We start from the raw sequence: 26,985 nt of genomic DNA, 5'->3' as shown, positions 1-26,985 counted from the left end.
GAAGTGCAATTTTGTTATATGAATGTGCTACATAGCGGTGAAGTTTGGGCTTTTAGTGTAATTGTCACTGAAATAATGTACATTGTACCCACTACATAATTTCTCATCCCTCATCCCCCATTTTTTGTGTGACTTTTCAAATATTCTTTTTTGCAGGTGCACCAGTTATATGCATGCTGAATTCGCTTTCTCTTGCTTATCATTTCTGTGGTTCATTTTAGTTTTTAATGTTTTTAAACTTTATTTTGTTTGATTGGTTTGATGGGCAATGCCTTCTCCTATGAACTTCAGATACTAACTTTTTCTTGCCTCTTTTCCAATGCTTAACATTTGCTACCTAATTTGAGAGTAACTTATGTACTTGCCTGGATCCAAAATGAGATTCAGCTCCGTGAGGTCAGGAATTCTGTCTCCTCCATGGTGCCAAGCAGCAGACCAAGGTCTTTGAAGCAGCTTAATATATGTTTTTCATTAGAACCCCAGTGTGTGGCCTTCAGCCAGGGCTGTCCCCAGAGAAGGGAGAGAGCAATGAGAGATGAAATAGGCAGAGGGGACTTTCTCGGGAGCCGAGATCCTGTAGGGGCCACCAAGGCAGAAATAGCAAAGCCTAGAGCTCACTGACTCTCACACACGCCCCCAGTATTCCACATTCTGCTTCGTTGTTCTCTGTAGTGTTTTTCACACATGTTTGATTCGCTTATTTCTCATGTCTCTCTATGTTTATTAATTCCCTGCCCTTCCTTGCAGGAAGGCAAGCTCCATGGGGGCAGGAATTTTTGTTTGCTTTACTGGTTTGTAGTATCTCTGATACCTAGATCAGTGCTTGGCCCATAGAAGGTGCTCAGTAATTCTTTTTGGATGAGCAAATGCCCATAGGTGCCAGGCAAGTGACATGAAAGTGATGTAGACTTGATATTTACATACATATCTGTTTATTGGGCTATTCTTTGCTTTTACAAGCAAGAGTATTTTGTTGTATCTTACTTAAAGCATGCTACCCCACATCTCCTTTTTCTTTTTTCCTTCTTTTATGCTTTTTTTAATAGTAATAATATAGGTACACAGAAAGGTTCCTTTAATAAAAAGAACACCCTTAGTGCAAGAATACATGCTGGCTGCCAGCCAGACCTCAAGGTACAATAGGGAGTGGTGGGGACTGTGGAAAACTTTGAGGCTGGAAAAATGCCCAGCCTCAAAGGGCAGCCTCCGCTGTGTTCCTGCAGTGCTGCCATAAGGGAAAGCTGGGCCAGTGTTGCCACAGCAACCAGCTTTTAAAACAAAGCTTCTGGGTCTTCCTGTGAAACTTCATTATTGCTAAATGTTGACTCAAACATTTTTAAAACACATACAAAAGCAAAGCAAAGCAAAACAAAAATTACAAAACAATGACAAAAAAACTAAGCTTCTTTGGGTTAAGACCAAATAAAGCATGCTGGGTCCTGGAGAAGCCCGTGGAAATGCCTGGTGGTTATATTCACCCAGATGGGGAACGAAAGTCCCGCACGTGGCGGTGATTCCTGGCTTTTCCTCCTGCCATCCAGGGGTCTGTGAGCACCCTCCCTAGTCTGAGATGGCCTCTCTCCTGGGACACTGTGCAGAGTCTAAATGTCACCCCCATGTGTTGCAGTGGCAGCTCTGGAGCCATCGGGTGAGCTGTCTAAAGGGGTGTCAACTCATCGGACAGGGTATAATTTCAGTCAGTGTGTTCCTGTCTTATTTTAGTTCAACACTATTTCCCAGTTGTAAACCTTTTGAATGACACACGAAATGCAAAACAACATAAAAGGTCCTCCCTCCGGCAGATCTGTGTCCATGCAGAACTTTAATTATTCTTTTTGAATCCTCGTAATAATGTGCTACCCCAATTCTGGCAAAAAAAAAAAAAAGAAAGAAAGAAAGAAAGAGAAGTCTGATAGAAAAGAAGATTTGTGTCACCTGTACTAGGATTCCATTTTATTTTTTTATAATAGTCTTTGTATTTTTAGAAGTGCTGAACAAAAGGAAGGGGCTTTCTAATCAAGAGTATTCTTTAGATACAGAGCATCAGACAATATTTGTGATAAATAGAAAATAACTGCTCTGATAGTCTTCTGCGATGACATTTAGAATATCACGTTTGTCTTTAGGAAGTATTTTTAGTCAGATTAGAAGAACAGCATCTAGCACACTTGCTTGGCAGGGAAGGGGCAGGTGGCTATGTTTAGGAGTTTTGAGATATTAGATTAAAAAACAAAATTTTCACCTGGAATGAAGCAGTTAGGTATTATTAGATTTTTTTTCCCCTTCTAAAAGCAGCAGAGGTGTCTCTCCTAGATCGTTACAGATGCTTTGAAGGTCTTCCTGGAAGTAACTGACCTTCCTTCTCACACATTATGCCAGACTTTTCATTCCAGAGTTTTCGAAAGGGGCTGTGGCCTCTCACTACTGCAAACTGGGTGTGCAAAGCCTGGCTTCCTCAGTCAGGGGACACAGAGGCTGAAATCAAACATCGTTTTTTTCTCTCCAGATTTATCAAACAGTCCATATTAGATGAAATCTGAGCCCAAGAGAACTCCATTTTCTTTGAAATCTATGCAGGGTGGCCTCCAAGCACCAGACCTAAAAACAGTCATCTTTACAACCGCCAGCCGTAATTCAGCATGATAAAGTAACTATGTTTTGGTTTTAAACCCGAGAGCATGTAAAGTTACGGCAGACATAAGCTGGGTGAGGAGCAGCCGGGTGGGAGCTGGTGTCCCACAGACTGGGCGGATGCCATGGGGCTCTGGGGCCAGCATCGGGACATAGGCCACTGGGATTCAGCTCTGCAGCTGCTTAGAGGCCGGGACCCTCACAGCATCATCCGAGACCACCTGTGCCTCTATGTCTTTCTCTCTTTCAGATCCTCTCTCTTTTCAGGCTCCTTTCCTTGATTAATTTGTATTTTAAACGAAAGCAGTTTGAAATAGTCCCCCAGACAGCGTGCAGTGCCCTTCAATTCATATCCGCACTCCTCAAAACAGAAGATTAAAAATAAGTTTCTGGCTTCTGCATTTAAATGGAAACCTTTAGTAATCAAAACTAGCTCACCATCAACTTCCCGGCTTGAAACGTCCATTTCTCCTGCTGATGCGAGAGACAGAGTTAGTTATTTCCATTGGCTTTCAACTGACCCTTAGGCAGAGGGGAAGAATGGGTTCCCTGTTATTTATTTGGGTGTTTTGGGCAATTTGCTGTATAGAAAAGCTCTAAGTATGGCAGCAGCTGTACTGCCCCAAAGAAGGAGGTTAATAATGTAGATTTAAATGGTGTTTAGAAAGAGCAAAATCTCAGAGACATCAACAAAATTCAAGTGTAATTCAGAGTCTATGAACCAGCAGTGTTTAGGGAAGTTCAATTTGCCTTTGGTTTTTTGGGGTCAGCCTAATGCGCCAAGTGCCTTCATGTCTGCCCAGGGGCATGTTTGGCTAGGGGTCACGTGCAGGGCAGGTCTCCTGCCCACCGGTGGGTCAGAAGCGGCCGTTCTGGATGTGTGGTTTGAGAACCTAAGATTGGGTGCCTTGCTGGAGTCGTATAATAGACAGCATCACTTTCACACCTCTTAAAAGTCTTTTTAAAAATAGTCCCTCTAGCAGGAGGCTTATTTGGGATACAGTGCTTTACACCTCTGTATTTTCAGATTATTGGGGGATGCTTTTTATATATGTGGTTTTACCCTCAGCTCCTTGGTTCCCTGCTATGCAGCTGTGGGTTGGAGGCCCAGCTTTGGGAGTCAGCAGGGGGATGGGGAGGCCAGATATTTGGGGTGGTGCTTTGGGGAGGAAAATAATAATAATAATTAATATAAACTAACAATATTAGGAGCAACCATTTATGAAATTATTTCTTTGTGTTAGGAATTGTACCAGAAGGTTGATACTATTTGAATTATTTTAGTCCTGTTAAAAAGCTAGCAAGGTTGCTGTGACTGCCTCCACCTTACAGGTGAGGAAGCAGTCTCAGACAGGTTTAAAAATTCGCTCAAGGTCATATTGTTGATAGCCGAGGGAAACAAGAGGCAAAATCGTCCTCTCTCCAGGATCCCTTATTCACAGAGCTCCCCAGCCCAAGTCAGTTCAAACCGTTTCTGGACAGACACAGTACCCTGGATAGACCTGTTTCCGTGTTCTGGCTCTTTTATGCCACGTAGGCATGCCGGGGACTCTGTGTTGGTGAATGGCATGGACTTTGGGGGCTGGGGGTGAGGGCTGGAGGCATGTAGGCTGAGAAAGGCCTCCTGACCTATTCATACCTGTGTCTCAGGACCTCCTTGATTAAAAAAAAAAAATGGAATCGGGTGCAGTGGCTCATGCCTGTAATCCCAGCACTTTGGGAGGCTGAGGCGGGTGGATCATGAGGTCAGGAGATCGAGACCATTCTGGCTAACATGGTGAAATCCCATCTCTACTAAAAATACAAAAAATGAGCCAGGTGTGGTGGCACATACCTGTAGTCCCAGCTACTTGGGAGGCTGAGGCAGGAGAATCGTTTTGAACCCAGGAGGCAGAGGTTCCAGTGAGTCGAGATTGCGTCACTGCACTCCAGCCTGGGTGACGAAGCGAGACTCCGTCTTAAAAAAAAAAAAAAAAAAAAAAAAAGTAGCTAATCACAGTTACTTATCAAGAAAAAAAAAAATCCATGTAGAAGGGCAGGACATTTGGTTCCCAAAAAAAATGCCTTCTTGGTTCTGCTGCTGGCGGAGTCTGTCTCTACGGAAGGAAGTCGGGCGGGAGACAGCTCTGGCCAGAGAGCATGGGGACGATAAATAACTCACAGGTGTCAGACACACACAAGAATTACGCGTGTCTGACCTATGAGGGGATAAATCCCACGTCTCTGCTGATGACCAGGGGATGCATTTTTAAGTGTCATAAAAATTTAGCATTTTTCCCCTTCCTAATTGTCTTCTATAATTTTGCCAGATTTATTAAAATAAGATTTTCTGGGGGTTATTTTTTTTCTTTTCACTGGTAGAATGTGCTCTTTAGTATCATTTTACATAATTTAATACAATTTGTTCCATCCATTGATTTTCATGGGGATACAAGCTGTTCGTTTGTGAGAAAGCTGGCATCGGCCAGAGTGCTGGCAAGACGGTACCTCGAGGAGCTCATTCTGGTTGCAAAGTTCGGAGGTGGGGGGGGGGGGGCCTTCGGCCATTTTTAAGGCAGGTTTAGTGGCTCAGGGGCCTGGGAGGCCTCCTCTCCCACTGCCCCTCCTTGAAGTTCCAGGAAGGACACCGTCCGCTGCCCCGAAGGGCTCAGGGGCACCGAGGGCCCCTGCACAACGCGAGGAGGCTCTCCCCCAATGTGCAGTCTGATGGAGAAACACAGGTGTTTCTTAATTACTCGTGCAGAAGGGAAGGGGATGCCGGGCGGATGTGCGGTGATGGTGACCGCGCCAGCAAGGGAGCCTGGCCAGCAACAGCCTGCTCCCCCCACGGCCCCCACCCCGGCCAGCTCAGTGCTGCAGTGGGGAAGTCCTCACCTCCAGGCTGCCCTCCCCTCCTTCCCACGTTTTCTTTATTCAATTGAATAAAGAAAATTGGGGTTGCGGATATTTTAGGAATTTGGCAAGTTCCACCTTTGCTCCCTCTTCTGTCTCCTGCCGCCTTGTGAAGAAGGACATGTTTGCTTCCCCTTCTGCCATGATCTTAAGTTTGGGGTTGCGGATATTGTAGGAATTAGCCAAATCCCTGAAATGTGGAGGAGAGGCAGAATGATGGGACTGGCAGTACAGTGGGCAGTATTGGTCCCTGGAGGGTGGGGGCTCAGTGCCTCCTTTCATCTTGACGGGACTCCTTTCTGGGCTTGAGAGCTGAAAGGTGTCTCTGTTTCTCTGTTATCTGCCTCCCTGTGGGTCTGTTTCTGGGGGTAGATAGATGGTTAGGTCCCAGGGGAGGACATAAAAGTTCTAGGCTGGCTGGGTGCAGTAGCTTACGCCTGTCATCACAACACTTTGGGAAGCCAAGGCGGGAGGATCACTTGAGGTCAGGAGTTTGGAAACAGCCTGGGCAATGTAGGAAAACCCTATCTCTTAAAAAAATAAGAAAATAGGTAGGTGTTGTGGTACACATCTGTAAATCCCAGCTACTTGCGAGGCTGAAGAGGAGGATCGCTTGAGCCGAAAAGTTTGAGGCTGCATTGAGCCGTGGTCATGACACTGCACACTCCAGCCTGGGCAGCAGAGCGAGACCCTGTCTCCAAAAAAAAAAAAAAAAAAATAGCCAGGCACAGTGGCTCACACATGTAATCCCAGCACTTTGGGAGGCCGAGGCAGGGGGATCACAAAGTCAGGAGTTCGAGACCAGACTGGCCAACATGGTGAAACCCCGTCTCTGCTAAAAATACAAAAATTAACCTGGCATGGTGACGCAGTTGTAATCCCAGCTACTTAGGAGGCTGAGGCAGGAGAATCACTTGAACCCAGGAGGCAGAGGCGAGACTCTGTCACAAAAAAAAAAAAAAAAAGAAGCTGTCTATGCTGGAGCTGGAAGACACAAGAATTGGATTCCAGCCCTGCCTCCACTGTGCTGTGTGACCTTGGAAGGTTGCTTTACCTCTCTGGACTATGGTTCCCTTTTAAATAATGACATTCAAGTTCTCTGTACTGGTGAGAGGGCATCCACAGCCCTTTGGGCTCTCAGATTGTATGAAGCTCTGAGCTGTAGAAGATAGAGACCAGGGAGGAATTTTCCTGTTTTGCTCTTCCCCTGACCTTGTCCTGCTTCTAGGGGTGGCCTGAGATGGGTGGAGGACCAGTGAGGAGAGGCGAAGTTGGGAGCAGTACCTCTCAGCTCAGCTCTGACTCTGTGGGCGTGGCTTGCAGGAATGGCTCAGCACCAATGTGATGCACGTCCTCCCCGGGTTAGGCAGCTCGGGCCATGTGGTCAGGAGGAGTACACATGCTCCTGGCTTTGCTGCTCCTTCTCTGAGTGTCCGCCACACCTCCACCCAGAACCCGTGTCCCCCTGGCCTGCCCCTGCTTGCCATGGGGAGGGCCTGGAAACTGTGGCTGTCATGTCACACAGACAGACAGGGATGCAGCCCCCTCCCGGGTGGAAGGCTCTCTGCATGAGGGTGCCCCAGACAGTGATGAATCATCTCCCCACCAGCACCCCTGGGGGAATGCTAAGTAGGCAAAATGAAATGATCCGAGCTGGCCATGCGCCAGGGCAGCAGGGCTAATCCTTGCCTTCGTGGGAGAGCCTGGGGCCAGAGGGTCTGCCACCAGTCACGGCCACCTGCTGCGGTGCTGGCCCTGCGGTCCTGCCACCAGCTCAGAACCCCGTAGGCCTCCTGCTTGCCCCTTCAACTCCCTGTACTTTCCAACATGCATACAGCCCTGCACCGAGGAGGACTGAGAACATAGCGCAGCACGCTGCAGAGCTCAGCTCATCCAGGAGTCACTTTTAAAGCACCTACCAAATGCCCACACCTGCTTGGGAGAGGAGACGGGCCTCTGCAGCTGCTGTGTATGGGGCTTAGATTTTGTGTAGAACAGCAGGGCACCAGGTATGGAGAGCGGCTATCACTGAAGGATTGCTCAGTGCCAAGCACTCAGCCAAATGCTAGACGATTGCCTTTCGTTTGTTTTATTTTGTTTTTTGAGACAGGGTCTTACTCTCTCTCCCAGGCTGGAGTGCAGTGGCATGATCACGGCTCACTGCAGGCTCTGCCTCCCCGGTTTCAGGTAATCCTCCTACCTCAGACTGCTAAGTAGCTGGGACCACAGGTGGGTACTGCCATGCCATTCTAAGTTTTGTATTTTTTGTAGATGGGGTTTTGCCATGTTGCCCAGGCTGATATCAAATCCCCCCAAATTGCTGGGATTACAGGCATGAACCATCACACCTGGCCCGATGATTGCCTTTTAAATTCTTGCAACAGTACAATGAAGTGGATGTCCTTATTATCTCTTTTTATAAAAGAAGTGGCGAGGCTCAGAGAGGTCAAGTAACTTGTCCAAGGTTGCAGAGCTGGTGAACGCAGAACCCGCCTTGTGCTGACCTGGCTGCTGGCCGTAGTAAAGGGATGCCATGACCTGTCCCCGAGTCCTCATAGGCTTTGGCACTGTTTGTGGGTCTGGAATCAGCCTGGAATTTCTCTCCGCTCCCCTGTGCCATTTCTCAACCAGTGTACCCACACCTGGCACTCATTCCATTCCCTCCTTGGGGCCGGGCAGGGGAAATACCAAGGGCAAGGGGAGTGTGGGTCTTTCCTGCACAGGAGCTCACGGTGATACAAGCACGATGGTACCTGCTCAGCCAGAACCGGATAATCTGAGTAACTCCATGCTGTCCAAAACCACCAGGAGAGAACACCTATTAGTGGGCAGCTCCACCCCCTTGTTTCCGTCAGGGAGGGCACTGGGCACAGCTCAGCCCTGACTTTGAGAAAGTGTGAACTTAAGAAACAGATAATCTCCAGGGAGGAGAGGGTCATTCTCTTTACAAAAGTTAATCTGCAGAATGTGAGTGACAGGGTGGGCCTGAGTGCACCAGGGGCTACAGCTGGTGCCTTGCTGGGCTGGGCAGGCAGGAGAGGTTGACTCGGGGTGTTCTTTATCCGTTCATTCTCTCATTTGTTCATTTATTTATTGAACAATATTTAATGAGCAACAAATATATCTCAGGCACTTTCTATTAGGTTGGTGCAAAAGTAATTGCGGGTAATTGCAAAAGTAATTACACCGACCTAATAGATTTGGAAGGCAAGATCCATCAGTAAATAAAGCAACTCAATCTGCCTTCTCCAGGAAATAGTGTGTGTGCGTATGTACCTGCGTGTGTCGTGTGTGCACATGTCCTGCATTTGCATGGCTGTGTGTGCCTAGGCGTGCAAGAGCATGGGTTTCCTGGAAAAGAAAGGTAATCCCAAGCAGGAATAAGAGCAGGGCTGGGCCTCCATTTCAGCCCTGGCCCACAGACCGTGCCAGCACCTTCTGCTGAGACGGGAGCTTTGAAAAATCCTCTGTTCTCCAGAAAGCCCTCCTTGGCACAGCCGACCTCCCTTCTGCCTGCTCTTTCTATGTTAGGGGCTGCGTCTGCTTCTCAGGCTCGGATTGGGTCACTGTCAGGACTCGATACTGGGCCAAAGTCAGCAGAAGCACCCACCCAGGGCTTCAGGTGAGGCCTCGCTGGCGCCACGGGGAGGCTCCCTTTTATTGCTCACCCAGCCACTTGCTGAAAAATTAATTTGCACGTGAATCACATTTATTGAGACCTTCTGGATCAGATAACAGATGCAGACCAGCCTGTTCTGCAAGGCCATCCAGAGAAGAAATCCTAAAACATTCAGTGGACAAAGGGATGCCTGCTGGCTGAGGCTTGCTCCTAGATGGAGCCCCTCCCTGGAGGTGTGCTTGTGTGTATTTGGAAGGCTCCCCTGGCATCAGAGGTTCCGGGCTCCATCCTGCAAGGGCTTCTGGAGTGGAGGCTGGGCCGTGCAGCCGGGCACTCCTGACCGGCTCTCTGGATTGGTTCTCCTGTAGCCCCTCGGAAGCAACCAGGAGCTGGCCCTCCCCTCCCTGGCCATCTGCTTGAAGCATCTGGTGATCAGGTGCAAGCCCCACACCGGAGCATTCAAGCTGAAATGTGCAGTCACCTTGCCACCCACACTCGCTTTTGTTACGCGGCCAGGCTGCCCCTCTTTGTGTCGGGGAGAACAGTTTGGGGATGGAAATCCGACTGCTGGTGCAGGGAATTCACCATGGCTGAGCCGAGATCCTGCAGGCAAAGAGGTTGGCCCGGTCTCCAGAACCGGCTGTCCCCTCCCACCAGGGTCCACGGACAAGTCTTCAGCAAAGGGGTGGGCTTTCCAGAGCAGGGAGAAGATTGCTCATGAATGTCCTCTTTACCCCACTGGGTCGAGCAGGTCTCAGATATTTGGACATAGAGGAGAAATGCTTATTAGTTTTATGCTCCACCATTATCTAATAAGGAAAGGGTGGGTCACTCCCAATGCTAGCGTAGAGTGATCGATGGCTCTTCAAGGGGTGATTCCCGGGGCCAGCAGTGAGGAGGGATTGGGAGTAGGCTGGGGACCTGCTCCTGAGGCTGATTGCTTCTGCGCTAACCCAAGTGTCTTGGAGGGCAACGTGGGTGTCTGTATTGTTGAAAACATCCTGTTCTTCAGCTTTGATAAGCACCCATCAGAGAGCACTCGAGGGTTAATATGGGGGAGTTTTCATCACCAGACAGTCCATTTCATTTTCTGAGCCACTGACGACTCAGCTGAGAGCTGTGGACTCACTGCACCAAGAGGTGCTTTCGCTTGATTTTCGGTCTTGTAAAACACAGCCCCTGGGGCTGCCTCCCCAAACCACTATAGGTTTGTCCTCACGGCGGCCAGAGCCCATAGGCACTGCATTTAGAGTTCTCCTAGCGGGGTTTCAAGGGGAAGGTATTCTCACAGAGGAGAGAATTGGGCTCCTGCTTGAAACTATTAACTGTGAGTAATAGTTAACTGGAAGCAGCCTCTTTTTATTTGGGTTTTAGTAGCTCTGCATGACCTTAAAGATGAAAGTGATGTCCTATTATGTGCTGGGGATGCATTTTCTGTTCTTTTTTCTACAATAGCCGTGGGCATTACTCTAGAATGTTGTTACATGAAGAAACACCAAGAAACAAGTCTGTAAAAACCAGAAGTCCAGCTGGGTGAGGTGGCTCACGCCTGTAATCCAAACACTTTGGGAGGCGGAGGTGGGTGGATCACCTGAGGTCAGGAGTTTGAGACCAGTCTGACCAACATGGCAAAACCCCGTCTCTACTAAAAATACAAAAATTAGCTGGGCATGGTGGCGTGCACCTGTAATCCCAACTACTCGGGAGGCGGAGGCAGGAAAATCACTTGAACCTGAGAAGCCGAGGTTGCAGTGAGCTGAGATCACACCACTGCACTCCAGTTTGGGTGACAGAGTGAGACACCATCTTAAAAAAAAACTAAAAAACATAAAAAACATTAAAAAAAAAGTACCTATGCAACAATCCTGCATGATCTGCACATGAACCCCAGAACCTAAAGTATAATAATAATAATAATAATAATAATAAAGAAAGCCATAGGAAAGAGAAAATATTAAAAAATAAAAATAAAAATAACAGAAAAAACAAACCAAATGAAAACAAACAAACAAAAAAACCAGAAGTCCTGCCTACGCCCCAGTCTCTCTCGCCACCTCTCCTAGTGTTAATTGTGACAAGCAGTTTGATGTTGCTGAAGTCACTGCTGGCTGAAATTAGTGAGAGATTTTGTTCTTGAGAGACACAGAAAACAGAAGTCAAAATTCCTGACTGACTCCATCAGTTCATCTCAATCCCAAGTATCTTCTTTAGATGATCTGGAAGATTGAATGCATGGGCATGGACAGTTACAGGGTGGGGAGAGGAGGAAGAGAGCTGCGGATTACAGATTTCTTGGTGGTCCGTGACGTGCCTGACTGTGAGTGTTTTACCAGCGAAGCCCTTTCCGATAAGGTGATCGAAGAGGAAGGTACGTATCTTACTGTTGAATTTTTGGAAACTCTCAACATTCCATAATTGATCCACTTTCTTAGCAGAAAAATGTGCAACCACCAAAAGTCTTCAACCTTAGATACTGGAATGAAAGCTCAGGTTGTTTATAGGTATGGAAGAAGCTGATTGTGGTATCAGATAGAATCTAGCTACAAATGCTTCGGTAAGAATAGATAACGCAGTATGTCAATATTCAATTGTATTTATTCTTATTTTTATTATGCACTGACAAATTCTAGTTGTATACAATTATGGGGTACAAAGAGGAGTTATGATTTTAAATACAACTTGGGAAGATTGAATTAAGCTGGTTAACATATCCCGTCACCTTAAATATTTAACTTTTTAAAATAAGAACATAAGCTATTTACTCTCTGGTGATATTGAAATGTAGCAACTCGACTATTAGCTATATTCACCATACCATGCAACTGATCTAAATGAAAATTCAAAGGCGTTCCTCCCATTGAACTAAGGCTTCAGCTTCTGGTAACCACCATTCTGCTCTCTGCTTCTATGAGTTCAATCGATCCAGAGCCCACATTTAAGTGAAAACACCCAGTATTTGTCTTTCTGTGCTTGGCACATTTTACTTCATTTAATGTTCTCTAATTCCATCCAGATTGTCACAAATAGCGTTAGATTTTATTTTTATTTGATTTTTAATTTTTAAATTTTTTTGTAGAGATGGGGTCTCACTCTTTCCCAGGCTGGTCTTGAACTCCTAGGCTAAAGCAGTCCTCCCGCCTTGGCCTCCCAAAATGCTGGGATTACAGTCATGAGCCATCACACCTGGCCAATGTTAGATTTTAAGCACCCCCTAAGGATCTTTAATTTTAAAGATGTCATCTTTTTCTTTTCTTCTTTTAATCAGCACGTGAGTGCAGCATGTGGTGCGATTTCCCTGGTGAAACATTGCCTATACTAAGCATGTGCCTGAAGTGACGCTGCTCCTGCCCCCACCCTGCTTGTACCCCCTTCCCAGGAGCTCAGGCTGCAGGAAGGTCACTTCCATTGCATCCCTGTGCTAGCTGAGCAGGCCATCCCTCCTGGCGTTAAAGACCCAAATGTCTTTCTCTCCCGCCTCTTGGTGGAGCATGAGGACAAGGTCCCATTGGCTTAAGGCGCAGTGCTGGCTTTCTCCGATGGTTGTGCCGTAAGTTAGCAGGATAAGTTTGACAGTAATTTAATTTTCATTGACAAATGCTGTCATAATATTGAGAACAAAGTGATATATTGTATCAACAGTAGTGGTCGACGCTCAGCCAGTCATATGGACTGGGCGAGCACCATATGGTTCTTCTAAGCTCGACTTGGAAAGCTCTGGCTAAGAACTTGACAAGCTTAAGATACCAGTCAGGAAAAACGATTACCCTTGAGAGGTTCCTGCCACGCCTCCAGTCTCTGAATTTCCTAGAGAAAAGGAGGGGGCGCTTCCTGGGTGCCAGGCAGGGTCCACCACACCCCTGGGTTGGAGCAGTCCCTCAAGGGCACCTCGGAAGGAGTGTGTCCCCCGCACACCGGGGCCAGCCACAGCCAAGCAGATCCTCTGCTGACAGCCAGCATAATGGAAAGTCCTGAGGTGATAAAACACCATTGATTTCCTGTTGGTTTCTGTTTGTTCCTGGCTGTGGTCCTCTCCACTTAATGCCGGTGAATGTTGCATCCACGCGTGTGAATGAGGCCAGAACTGAAGTCTGGCCCACGTTACAAACTCACACAATCCAACCAGAAAAGGGGACGGGATTTTCATCTCGGGAGTGCAGCTCGTTATGACTGCATCTCCAGACCCCCTTCTGGGCCAATCAGAGCCAGAGCCGTGAGTCGATTACGTGTCAGTCTTTGTGTGCCTGGGTGCATGTGTGTCTGACTAAACTCTTGGCCAAAACCTCAGCTAGACGATTTGACCAAAAGTGTCGCCACTGTCAAAAGCAGTCTCCATTTGCTCTGTTTTCCTAACACTGAGCTTATTTTAATTCTGGTTACTGTGCGTAGAAAAAAAACAACCGAGCAAAGTTACAAACAGTCTGGGAGAGAAGAAAGCTGTGTGTGTGTGTGTGTGCGCGTGCGCGTGCACGCACGTGTGTATGTGCATGCCACACACGCACACGTTTAGGCACACACCGTATCCCCATGCACATTCGGCTGGTGTCCTTGTCTGGCTTGCCAAACGTTCGGGGACCTTCCATTCTCTGAAGGATTCCCATTCCAAACAACACTAAGTAAAGAAACAGGCATATAGCGTGGATTGGAGATGGTGCAGCGTTGGCACAGCCCTTCTGCCGTGGTGAACAGGTATCTGGGAAAGATGACACTCCAAATCCTGCCCTTTTTGGAGTTTATCATTTATTTGGATTTTGCGGTTGGTGCTTTGCGTTTATTATTATCTTAACAAAGAGAGGGAGAGTGTGCAGTTCGCAGAACTGGGCACTGGTACAGCTGCTCTCCAAGATGGCTCCCTGCCTGAGCCGGGGCTGTCCTTCTTTGCAAGGCACTCTCTTGTCCCACCCTGTGTGGATCCTCAGCTCCCAGGCACTCTGGCCAGGAGCAAGGGGTGCCTGTAAGGTGCAGGGGGGAGCATCTAAGTGCAGATGGTTCTCTGGAGGCCCCAAGAGCTCCTGGGTATGTCTGGAGGTGTCCTTGGTCTTGAAAGAGAGTGTTGACTTGAAAAAGCAGGGCAGATTGGAGGAGCAGCTGCCCTCCTTGTGGATGGCATCCGTTGGTGGCTGTGTAAAGAGGAGTTCCGGACTGCCTCCCATTACCATTTCATTACGCGACAGCAGACCCATACACAGATCCATACGCTGCCTCTTGGATGGGGTTTCTGAACACAGCAGGACACTGCGGAGAGTGCTTACCTCCTCTCCTGCCTGCTGGAAACCCAGCTCCCTGCCATGTGGCACTTTCTGAGCTGTGGCTGCAGGCTCTCCCTGGGTATCCCAGCTGATGGGTGCCCGCAGAGAATGGGTGGGCCGCTGGAGTGCTGTGCAAGGTGCCAGTGGCTGCAACATTTTCCAGAAGGGTCTCTGGAGAGAATGTGTCAGGAAAACACCCAGCTAAAGCATGTTTTCTCACCCAGGTACCCCTGGGCTTTGGAATCTTGCTTGGTGGGTCCCAGGGGTGGGACGCCACCCACTTCACAATGGTGGCCAGCCATGAAAAATGGTGACCACCTAAATGAAGCTGGCTTTTCTTATCTGGATCTGACTCACCAGCATTTTAATGATGAGAGAAATGAGATTAGCGGGTCCTATACAGACAGGGAAGGTGAGAGGGTCTTTGGCCCTATCCGCTGATTCCACGATGGGTGATCATCTCCCCCATCGCGGTGTGGTGGAAAGGACTGGGGACCAGATGCCTGTCCTGGCTCCATCATGGCTGAGCAAAGAATCCCATCCTCATGAGGCCCCTATCTCTTCATAGATAAAAGGACAGTATTGCTTGTGAAAAAATGATGATCCCCCAAATTCTTCAAGTAAGAAACTCCCTCCTTCCTTTCTGGGGATTTATCATCTTTATGTTTAAAGAGAAAAGTCCACAGGGTGGAAGCACAAAAAGTTACTCTTTTTCTCTGTTTAAACCCATTTTGTGATACTGAATTTCCCCCACCCATTTCAGGTGAAATCTAGGTGAGGTCCCACAATGCTTTTGGTCACATTGGAATAACGCAGGGTCTTTATGTGCCTTTAAGTCATAGAAGAGCCTCATTTTGGTCATGGAAGCATATGTTTCAATGTCTTACTCCTAACTCCAAGCTCCGTTTAGAGTGGAATCATCTTCTGGAGCTGGCTTCAGCCTGCTGCAGGCCTGAGGATGTGGGCAGGCCATGGCTTCCCTGGTCCCGGCCTCGCGTTTTCCCTTCTCCTACGCGTTCTGGCTACCCTGGATTTGAACAGGGCCTGCAGAAGGTGTCAGGGCTGGAAACACTGTCATGACAGTTGTTTTTCTCCTGGGCTGGATATTTTCTGGAGTTCTTGGGGCTCTCCCACATCTCCAGGATTCTGTCACCTACAGTTTGGGCATGTGGCCTCTGGCTGACTGCTGGCTGCTAGCCCTTCAGCAGTGAATATCCAGTCTCTTCCAGTTGAGCTGTTTCATCATTTTAGGCAGCCTCATGGGCAAAGTCCTTGACAGCACTTTTATGCAGAGGGTCCTTCCACAATGACCCACATCTGGACCTTGGGAAATACTGGGAAATACACTTCATGTCTTCCAACAAACTGAAACCGGAACCTTTCCCCATACAGACCTCCTCTCAACCCACCATAAGAACAGCCTCTAGCCTTTCCACTTTTGCATAGCTGGCCTTCATGTCCCACTGACACCAAGGGACATGGAACAGGTTCTCTTTGAGGGTCCATCAACTGGGATTGAAGTGAAGGAAGCAACCTCTGTCCATTCCGCATGGATGGAGAGCTGGTGAGAACATCACACCCACCAACTCCTTCCAAAGAATTCCTCTATTTTGCAACTCTCTGCGCTTTCAAATTCAATCCTTCTATAGCCTCAAATTGGGTCTTCGCATGAGGCTGAAGATACTTCTTGACCGGTCCTGGTTCTCAGTTTGGATAAAGCAAGCATTCATCCTTTTTTATTTGTGGTCAGACTTTTGGAGTTTCCATCCAAAGAGTAAGAAAAACACATATTTTAGCATCCTGCTACCCTTGACAATCAGGTAGCTCTTCCTCCAATCCAAATCCAATTCTTTTTCTAGCACATCAGTCCTCTTTTCTCTTTTGAGATACTTGGTGAGAGCAGAGTTTATTAGTTTTGCACTTACAATAGCCCTTCTGGTACATAAAAATTGATTGAGCTAGTTGCTTCTCACCTTGCTTTTCTGAGAAAGACTGTGTCCTTTTTTTTATAGCAAGAGTTAGACAAAGGCAGCAAGGTATTTCGAGGGTTTTTTGCAAGGCTGGTGTTATGTAGACAAAATAGATTGACTCCGTAATTTGCTTTTTGCTCTGCTGTTGGATGTTTGTGACATCAGAGCACAATCTAAACATCCTTGTGGCTTCCTCACAGACCACCCAGAAGTAGTCCATGCAAACCCTGAAAACTCTTTCCTGAATGTTCCAGTCTGCATCGGACAACCTGGTATCAGCTTCAGATCTGTTGTGTTGTCACTACTTCTGGTCTCTGGGAAATACTAAGGTCAATCTTGATGAAAAGCCAGAAAACCAGGGGTCCTTCTGAACCCCGACCTCTGTTCCATTTGAGCATATCTCTTCTATCGGTCATGAGGACTTGGGTCTTGACATCTCACACTGCTGTATTAATCTATTCTAGAATTGCTATAAATACCTGAGACTGGGTAATTCATAAATGAAAGAGGTTTAATTGGCTCATAGTCCTGTAGGCCGTACAGGAAGCATAATGCTGGCATCTGCTCAGCTTCTGGGGAGGCCTCAGGAAACTCACAATCGTGGTGGAAGGTGAAGTGGGAGCCAGCACTTCACATGGCCCGAACGGAGGAAGAATGAGAGGCAGGAGGTGCTATTTGCTTTTAAACAACCAGATCTCAAGAGAACTCACTCACTATCACAAGAACATTACCAAGGAGGGTAGCGCTCAAAACCATCCATGATACATCTTCCCCCTTGATCCAATCACTTCCCACCAGGCTCCACCTCCAACATTTTACAACTCTCTACCTCAGATTTGGGCGGGTACACAGATCCAAACCGTATCAACTGTTTAGTTCTCTGACTCACTGGGGAGAATGTGTCTGGGCTTCTGACGGGATTTAAGGTAGTCATGGGCCAGATTAGCACAAGAGCAAAACTTTATGTTTCTTTGCAGTCAAGAACAGGACACACTGAGGTACTAAGCAAATGGGATCTTCTTCCAGTTTACTCTTTCCTGAAATGTTTCAAAGCTATCTAGTTTTTAATTTCAGATGGTGTACCCTTAGTTTCACAATTTTCAGTTGACTTATTTTAGAGATTCCAATTTCTACCTAAACTCCTTGTCATCTGTTTTCTTAACTGTATCAGATATAGTTATTCTAAAGCCTGTAACTCTAGAACTCAATGTTTGGATCTTCTGTGGCCTGATTACATTTGCTGTTGCCTGATTTTCTGTCTTTGTTTTTTACTCATTTGGTCTTATTTCTGGGTGTACCTGGTAATTTTTATCAAATGTCAGACATGGTGTAAACACATTTTGGAGATACTCTTAGGCTCTATATGAGAACTGCCAAACAGGGATATAGCATAAACCACACAGGTCACTTAAATTTTGTAGTAGCAACGTGAAATAAGCAAGAATTATGAGTTAATTATTTTTAATAACACATTTTGTTGTATTTAATCTAGTATACCCAAAGTACTATGATTTGAACAGGTAACCAATATAGAGAGTATTAATTGGACATTTTACATGTCTTTTTTGTACTAAGTCTTGGAAATCCAAGTATTTTACCTTCACAGCACTTCTTAATTCTGACAAAGCCATATCACAAGTGCCCAGTAGCCACATGTGGCCCTCAGCTACCCTGCTGGACAGCACAGCATTAGATGGTGTTATCTTCCTCTAGGGAGGATTTATTTTTGCTCCCAGTAGGCCACTGGGCTTTGGGCAGATCACCTTAAGTCAATCACAAATTGAGCAGATTTTAATAATTTATTTCTTTTTTATTTTTATTTATTTATTTTTGAGAAGGCGTCTCACCCTGTTATGCAGGCTGGAGTGCAATGGCATGATCTCCACTCACTGCAACCTCCATCTCCCAGGTTCAAATGATTCTTCTGCCTCAGCTTCCCGAGTAGCTGGGATTACAGGCACCTGCTACCACACCCAGCTAATTTTTGTATTTTTAGTAGAGACGGGTTTTTACCATGTTGGCCAGGCTGGTCTTGAACTCCTGACCTTGTAATTTGCCTGTTTCAGCCTCCCAAACTGCTGGGATTACAGGCATGAGCCACCGTGTCCAGCCTTAAGGATTTATTTCTTACCTGTTCTTATGCCTAACTGTACCCCTTTAGGGGTAACAGATAAAGGCGTGGGGTGCTTACCAGGAAACTTATGCCTTACCAAGCCCTAGATTCTGGTGTTTATCTTCTTGGTCCCTTGGACTACCGAAGTCTCTGCTTTGCTTCTTAGCATCTCGTTGGCTGCCATTTGTAAGTTCACAACTATCTCAAGGGGAAAAGCAAAGTCAAAAGCATTCTGTGCTCCTTCCTTTTCAGAATCTTGACCTGTCAAGTCCTGGCTTCTTTGATAACTCTATTACACCTTAAAATTATTTATATACACACATACTGGCCAGGTGCTATGGCTCATGCCTGTAATCCCAGCACTTTGGGAGGCCAAGGCGGGCAGATCACCTGAGGTCAGGAGTTTGAGACCAGCCTGGCCTACATGGTGAAACCCCATCCCTACCAAAAAATACAAAAATTTGCTGGCTGTGATGGCACGTGCCTGTAGTCCCAGCTACTCGAGAGACTGAGGTGGAAGGATCGCTTGAATCTGGGAGGCGGAGGTTGCAGTGAGCCAAGATGACGCCACTGCACTCCAGCCTGGGCGACAGAGTGAGATCCTGTCTCAAGAAAAAAAAAATGTTTATATACACGCATACATACACCACTGTTTTTTTCATGCAGCTTTTCTAGTTGTGCTCAATAAGACAGTTGATTTGGTACAAGCCCTTTTACCATAGCCAGAAGTACAAGTAAAATAGCGTCTTAAATAACTGAAACCAGATTTTCCTCTTCTGTTTGGCAATCAGCACTGTTTCAGCCTTTGAGAGAAAACTTACTTCTTTACTTCTGACTCAGCACACCAAAATCTCTGGGGAAGATTATCTCTCCAGTTCTAAGGACTGGCAAATTGAGGCATCATAAGATTGTGCCTCAGAAGAGTCAAGGCCAAGATCCTCGGGGCTTCTCACTGCACAGTCCTACCAGCCTGCATGGCAGGGAGGTTTGCTGACCTGGTATTGGCACTGGTAGCTCCTGAATATCCCTCTGTGGAGGCACAGACACTCCTTATAGGAACATGAAGAAATGGTAGCAGTGGCCAACATTCTGGGCAGGCTTACGGTTTCACAGAGATCAGAGGCATATTCAAAGGACACTCATTTCTTTTCTTTTCTTTTCTTTTTTTTTTTTTTTGAGACAGAATCTCATTTTGTTGCCAGGCACCAGGCTGGAGTGCAGTAGTGCGATCTCGGCTCACTGCAACCTCCGCCTCCTGGGTTCAAGTAATTCTCCTGCCTCAGCCTCCCTAGTAGCTGGGACTATAGGTGTGTGCCACCACATCCAGCTAATTTTTTTGTATTTTTTAGTAAAGACAGGGTTTCACCATGTTGGCCAGGATGGTCTCGATCTCCTGACCTCATGATTCGCCCGCCTCAGCCTCCCAAAGTGCTGAGATTACAGGCGTGAGCCACTGCGCCCAGCCAGGACACTCATTTCTTACGCAGCATTTACTAAGATGTTGTCTTATACCAAACTCTGGGCTAGGGCCTTGTGTCAGCAGCAAAAAACCGTCATTCACAGCCCTGCTGTCGGGGAGCATGTCTCCTGGGGCACATCCTGGTTTGGTATGAGGGCCCTGTCTGGGACATAGACACAGAATGCTGTGGACACATACGACCCCACACAACTGGACTCATTTCCACCTGCCCAAGTCTCTAGTTCAGCTTTAGTATCGCTTAGTTATCTCCGGATCAGCAGCTAAAACCTTATAATGTTTCAAGTATAAAATATTTAAATAAAAAAATTTTACCATGTTAGTGAGATAAAATCTTTAGCATTAATAGAAATTTAACTTTTTCACAAAAAATCGAAGTTAATTGAAGCTGACTTTTAATTCACTACATTTAACCCCATCTGTTTTGCTTTTCAAAAAAGAAATCAACTTCTGTTTTCTTGAAAGAAAAGCAAATTCTACTATTTTTCTGTTCTGATTATTTAAAAAATAGGAGGAAAAAAACTGCCAGGCACTGCTTACTTCACGAAGATTGCCACAGTTTTAGTTTTTTTCCTTTCAACTTTCTTCCTTGCCTAGCTTTTATGGAATTGTACCCTTACTGTGTCTTATGATTTTGGCATGTCATATACATGTAATATACATGTGTAGTATGAAAGCTTTTCTCATCTTATTAAAACGTATATGTATAAATGTATGGCTGCATTTATTGAGAGAAATAAAATTTCATTATATAGTTATTTGCCCTATTGTTGAATATGTCAACTGTTTCCCATTTTATTATTATTACTAATATAATACAGGGAATGTCTTTGAACGTAAAGGCAGCTCCTCTTTTTCTCCCTTCACCCTGGTGCTTTACAGTATTTCTCTAGGGAAGACTACCAGAAATGGAATTACTGTATCAAAGCCATGGGATTTTTATATCCTCTTTCACTTAATTTTAAGCCTCAAATTTACTCCTCCAATGGGAAATCACTTCCCACCAAGTCTCAAGTCCAAGACAGGAATTGGGCGGCTTCTCTTGGTCAAGATCTAATGCCTGTCCCAAGATGAGGAGACCTCGCGGACGGCAGTGAGGTGGGGCAGGTCTTCCGAAATGTGGGAGGGGTTGGTTGTGAATGGAAAAGTGAACCTGATTTCAAAGCCAAGGATAGTAGTACAAGCTAAAGGAAAGCCTATTCAATGAGATTGGCGATGCACTTGCAGGAAGACCTTTGGAGAAAAAAGTACAGCAAAGTTTGCCGGACCACCTCCCTCTGCAGTGGGGGCCGTTGCTGATATGCATGGGTGTTGGATTTTGGCAACCGAATCCTATTTTAGATGCATTGTGAGCTGAATCTTATTTTAGATTGACTCATGTAAGGAACCCCGTGGTGACTCTATAAATCAGAAAGTTCGTTTGCATTGCAAATCGCCCTTTCCTAAGTAATCTTCAGCTCCTTAATTTTACAAATTGTATATTGGAAATCTTTTATTTCTGTATATTGGTTGTTGCAAAGTACACTTGGAGGACACTTGGGGCCCATTCAGTGGTGGAGTTTGGGGGTCTTGTTGCAGGCATGTTCTTCTAGTCAATCCTTTCCTGGGGGTTGGCAGTCTGTCCTCCATCTCTGGTGGACAGCTGATGGCATTTGCCTTCCAGGTTAAACCCCAGTGATAAAGTCACTGCCAGGACCCTCAAATTGAAGGAGGAATGGACCCCAAAAGCTTCAGGGGAGACTGAAATGTGTTGGCTGATGAGAAGGTAGAAGGTCAGGGAGACTCGGGAAAACTCGAGGCGTCATAGCCTTGGGCTCTCATTACAGAGAGGAGGCTGAAGTTTCAGAAGGAAATTCTGATCATCGTAAGTGCCTGCAGAAGATCCTTGACTCTAGCAACATATTAGATCCCATTGAGAAAGGAGAGACTGTTGTGCTGCAGACCGTTGTCCAGATGGGTTTCAGCAGATGATGCAAAGGCTTTGTCTGAGGGTGAGATGGATGAGTCAGTCAGTACCTTCTTTGAGTGGATCAGATATCAATAGCCTTGAATCTCTTTGGCCTGAGCACCTGAGTGAAAGAGGCTGTGTAGGGTGTGACAGCCCAGCTCCCTAAGGGACACAACTGAGGTGTGTGACTGACAATGGCCTCAGCACTGGGGCTTTCTCTTATTCATTTATGTCAACAGCAAAAAGTCATGGAGCTGGGCCTTAGAAATCTAACATTGCTCAAAAGTCATATCTTAAGTTATGACCTTTCTCGACGTATTTATAATGACTGATTGGATTTCATAAGTAAAGCCAGCTTTGCATAAATTAATAAAATACTTCACTGGGTGGCACCATTTCCCAAGTTATTGGGGATCCTGTGGTGGGGGCCTGGCCCATGCTTCTTCTCTTGCTGGGTTCATGAATCTAACCTTTCCACTGGGGCTGTGTCCTTTATCCCAGCCTTGGCTGCTGAAAACTGTGCTAAAATGTCACTGAACTTTGCAAGTTACTGAATTTGCTGGGGTATTACTTAAACCTCCAAACCTCATTGGAGGTGGATGTGGGAGAAACACTCCAAGACCCACACTGACCTGGGAAGATTTGGAAAGAATCCCATGACGTCACGTCTCTGCTGGGGCTTGGAGGAAAATTTATACGGGTATCAGTAATTATTTAACAATCAACTTGTCCTAAAGTTTTATACCATTTATGCAGTGTTTAATTTACATTGATTTCTTCATTTTACATGTAGTAATTAATTTTGTCTTACTGACAGATGATTCTCAATGACTGATTTCAAGACACATTCCGGACAGGTACTTTTTAACCCTTCGTTTTGCTTTAAAGAGCCTTATTCTACTCTGGGGTTCTGCCAGCTATCACAAAGCAATTTCTGGAGGGGGGATTTTGAGGGACCAATGTGTGTGGAAGCAGGGAGGTGGGAGGGGAGTTTTCACATAGATTGTATGTTAACTTAGGGTAGCTTTGGGTGGAAGATTGGGAGTTGGGTCTGGGAGGGGGCGCTTAAATCTCCCCCAATTAAACCTTTGTTCCCCTTAGTGATTATTGCTTTAGTCCATGCTTGAGTGAACTCCAGGATACTGGAAAAATATTCTTTGCTTTAGAAGACAAAGTAGAAATTCCCAGATTCAGTTTGAATCAAAAATCGGGGGGAAGTGATGGAATGAACCAAATTGAACGACAAACATTTTTTGTTATTGATTTCACTTTTCGATCTTTGTCACACGTGTTGTAAATGTCATCTGTCTGAAGGTGAGAGCTTCAGAGACAAGTGTTTAAAATGGCAGTGGAGCCACAGATACCAAGTGAGCCCTGTGGTTTAACTTCACTTGTTCGAGAAGTGCTTGTCCACTTCAGTTGTCCCTGGGAGATGCTAGAAGAAGGATCTCCAGTCAAAATAGAGTGGGGTGCAATTTGGTTTGCTATGCTTAGCTCTTTCTCTTCTTATATAGGTCTAAAAATTTCCTTATGCCTTTCATTCTTACTTTGTAATCTCTAAGTATGAATTCATAACTATTTGGTTTAAGGTAGGTACATCTCCATAGTTAAAATTATAAAAATGGAGAGAAAGCTTACAGTGGACATTTCTTAAAAAAAAAAACTTTCTGGGGGGGAAATCAATGCCTTGGTGCCTTAGCGTCTCAAGAGATGACTTTTGGGGAAATACTCCGTTATTATTAATGAGGAGGGCATGTATCCTTCATTTTGCAACTTTTCATCCGCAATGACCTTTTAAATATGGAAACTGTTGAAGTCACATTTTAATATTAATGAATGGTGTAAAAGGTAAATGAAGTTCAAATTATTCTAATACTTGCATGTTAGGATCCGTGTCTATATCCATATCTCCTCCATTGGCTTGTCATAACTTTATAAGTGGCAAAGGGATTTGAGTGTCAAGTCCCACAGATGAGGGTTGTCTGCTAGTGGCTGCAGCCCGCTTACCGGATGGCACCACCCAGCAGCAGGAAGCTTCCCATCTAGACCCATACGTCCTGATGCTTTCCGTCATTATTCTGACCTAAACATTCACCAAGAATGAAGACGCATTTGTTTGGCGAACAACACATCTGCATTTTTGGAAAGTCCTCCATGCCTTTGCCCAGCCTGGCTTTTTGCTGGGTCAGCTTTGGGTTGGAGCCCTGAGGACGGCGGGTCACAGATCTAGTCACTGTCTTCTGCATCTGTAGCTCCGTCTCCCAGTGCAAGAGTTGGGCCCCTTTGGGGATTTCTGCCATTATTTTTTCAGAGAAGGTATTCAGCTCTGGTTTGGCTTGCAGCAACAAAGGTCTTTTTGTGTCTCACGATTCCTCTCCCTTCTGCCTCTTCTTTCATCCCTGTGGCATCTATTATTACCGTAATGTGACTAAGGGGGCCTTTTCCCCATCATGTGCCTCCCCAACTGTCCTGGTGGAAAATAGTATGTTCTCCTACCCTTTACATCCGTCATTGCCACCTAAACACAGCAGAGCAGCCTCTAGGGAAAGAAGCGTGAGCCCGTACACACATGTTCACACTGTGTGTACACGTGTCTGGGAACATGAATGCGTACAATGTGTGTTTAGGCAGAAGTGCATCTTTGCAAGGCGTGAAGGTGTGTTTGTGAATGTCCCTGTGTAATGTGTGAATATGTGTGTGTGCAGGTGTGTGCGTGCTTCTGCGTGAAGCCGTCGGCACGTACGTGTGGATGTGTGACTTTGCCGATCAGTGGGCACGGATGTTGATCACGCACTGTCCAGACCGCAGCGCTTTAGCTCCTTCTAGACGTTTTCTCCATCTTCATTTGTGTTAGTTATTCAAATGCCAATTAGTGGCTCTGCCCTCCTTTTGGTCACAGTCTCGTTGTATTTGAGGGACAGTCATGTATTCATCAGATTTCAGTAAACCCTTTCCAGTGTTACTGTCCTTGTATCAACTGCCGCCTGCCCTCCGACGTTACACCTGCAGGAGAATTCCACCACGTTTGGGCGCATTTCCGAAGCAGGGCTATTGATGGTCTATGTTTAAAAAAATTAATTAAAAAAAACTCAGATCTTGGGAAATTCCAGCAGTCTCCTTTTTTTAATCCTAATCTCTTCATAGTAATGCTCACAAGTACCCTTGGTCCAGACAATTCTTCATTCATTCTCCACCCCCCACCACACTCACACCCAAACTCCCCACCGCTGGAGATTAGTCCTTTGTGAGTCAGTGCACAAAAGCTTTCTTAAAGTCCCAGTAAATTATACCCCTGGTTTCCCTCTTGAATTCCTTTTTGTTACTTTTTCAAAATATTCTATTAGTTTTGTTACGTATGATCTCCCTTTTGTGAATCCATGCTGAATATCTTTAATTAAATCATAACTTTCCCTATTTTGTCCCTGATTAGTGTTTCCAATATCTTCCCCACTGCTCAAGTCAAGCTTACTGGTGTTTAATTTCTTTGATCTCCTTTAGAGTCGTTATTAAATATAGGTGTTGCATAAGGGCTGTTGGCCACTGGTGCTTCTCCTGTTTCCCAGGGTGTTTTTAAAAGGTATTTGCTAATCATTCCCCTGTTTCCTTGCCTCCTCTTGCACAAATTCTAAGATGGTTCCCATCTGCTCCCGGAGTTATCAGTCTTCAGACACTCTAATTTCTTTCTCACCTGTTCTGCTACGAGGCTGATTTCCTTCGGAAGTATTTTCCTCTCCCTGGGAAATGCTTGTCTGTTGCTGGCATCTGCTTTCGTCTTCCCTTTATGGACATGAAAGCAAATAATTTATTTTTCATTTTCTTTAGAAGTTGTCATTCCTTCTTCCAATCAACCATGTTCTGTGCCTCCTTCTGTTTTTTAAAAAGGCGTTATAAACCCAGTGCTAGCACCTCCTTGCTAAGCCCCCAATTTGGAAGCGGTGTTTCCTTTCCAAAGGGTTGACAGCATCACCAACGTTTAATTTGGGGCAAGGGGTGCTGACCCTTTGCTAGGGAAACCGTTTTGGACGTCCCCAGCTGTTCTACAGCAAGCAGCATGAAGTCCCGAGGCCTCCCTGACAACCGGTGCAAGAGGGGCCTGGCTCCTGCTCCGGGTTCCAGGGAGTTGTAAAGTTTCCCACGTGTTGCTTTGGAAGTCTCTCATCTGAAGTCATTTTCAGCTGGGAAGTTAGCCTTCGCTTTTCTTCTGCGCAGTGCCTCTGATTTTCCTTGCACCTGAGGGATGCGTCGGTTCTTCCAATGGCTCACATGCCTCAGGCTGTACCGTGGGCTCATCCTCAAATGCAATTTGCTTCTTTTTCCACCTGTGTTCCCAGGACACAGACTAAAAAGGGCTGACCTGAGCAGAAGACGCACACCCAGGGGCTTTCAGATGCTCTTAGCTGCAGGCTCCCCTGTCAAGGAGGTGGGCCCACAAGAAGCGGTTCCTAGCCCCTGACCTGCGGCCCCATGGAAGCCTCCTCAGATACACTGTTCCTCTCAGCTTGACCTCATTTCCTTTTCCAGTACAACCCAGATCTGCATGCTGAGGCATCACTCTCAGGTTGTAAATTCTACACCAAATCAAAAGGCCAAATCCTTCCTGCAAACCCACAGGCGCTCGACCTACATCACACCAAGGAGCCTGGCCCCGATGGCTATCTCAGGGCTGCTGGGCAGGGGAGCAGTAGAGGTGCGAGCCCCGGCTTCTCCAGTACGAGCCGCTGGCCTTCTGCAGGAGAGCACCTTCCCTGATCAAGTGGCAGAAACCACATCAGCCAACGTTTCCACAAAGTGTGAGTCACAAATAGTCCCTTTGACATTGTTTCACATCACAAGGCAAGCGGCCTGTGTTGTTCCCCGTCCCTCGTCCCTGACACAGGAGTGCCTGAAATTTGCACACACACAAGGATTTGAAATTTTAAAAGCTCCATACAGGTAGTAAATACACATGCTCCAAACGGTTTTTAAAAAATGTATTTAATTGGGTCAACTAGCATGTTACTTTGAGGAAAAATAAAGATCGTTTAAACTGGTTCTTTCAGTTCACATGTTTTTGAAAACCGATTGCCTGGTGCAGACATAGTTCACAATA

The 26,985-nt window shown here is 46.1% G+C and overlaps 1 protein-coding gene across 4 annotated transcripts in view; it reads left to right on the top strand.

Annotated features, from left to right (window-relative positions):
- ZNF536 (zinc finger protein 536) overlaps positions 1 to 26,985 on the top strand; it is a 485,998-nt gene that overhangs the window by 394,175 nt on the left and 64,838 nt on the right. Inside the window, exon 5 of one of the 4 annotated variants that reach the window (XM_064381527.1) lies at positions 22,714 to 22,753. The exons of the other annotated variants lie outside the window; for them this stretch is intronic. Coding sequence (XP_064237597.1) covers positions 22,714 to 22,727 — 14 coding nt within the window. The 3' untranslated portion in view covers positions 22,728 to 22,753. The remainder of the gene's footprint in view (positions 1 to 22,713; positions 22,754 to 26,985) is intronic. 4 annotated transcript variants of the gene reach the window in all.

This window comes from Aotus nancymaae, unplaced genomic scaffold (assembly GCF_030222135.1).
Source record: "Aotus nancymaae isolate 86718 unplaced genomic scaffold, 86718_ANA_hifiasm-v0.15.2.pri h1tg000028l, whole genome shotgun sequence".
In the NCBI taxonomy this organism is placed as follows: Eukaryota; Metazoa; Chordata; class Mammalia; order Primates; family Aotidae; genus Aotus; species Aotus nancymaae.
This window is presented reverse-complemented; position numbering and strand designations above follow the sequence as displayed.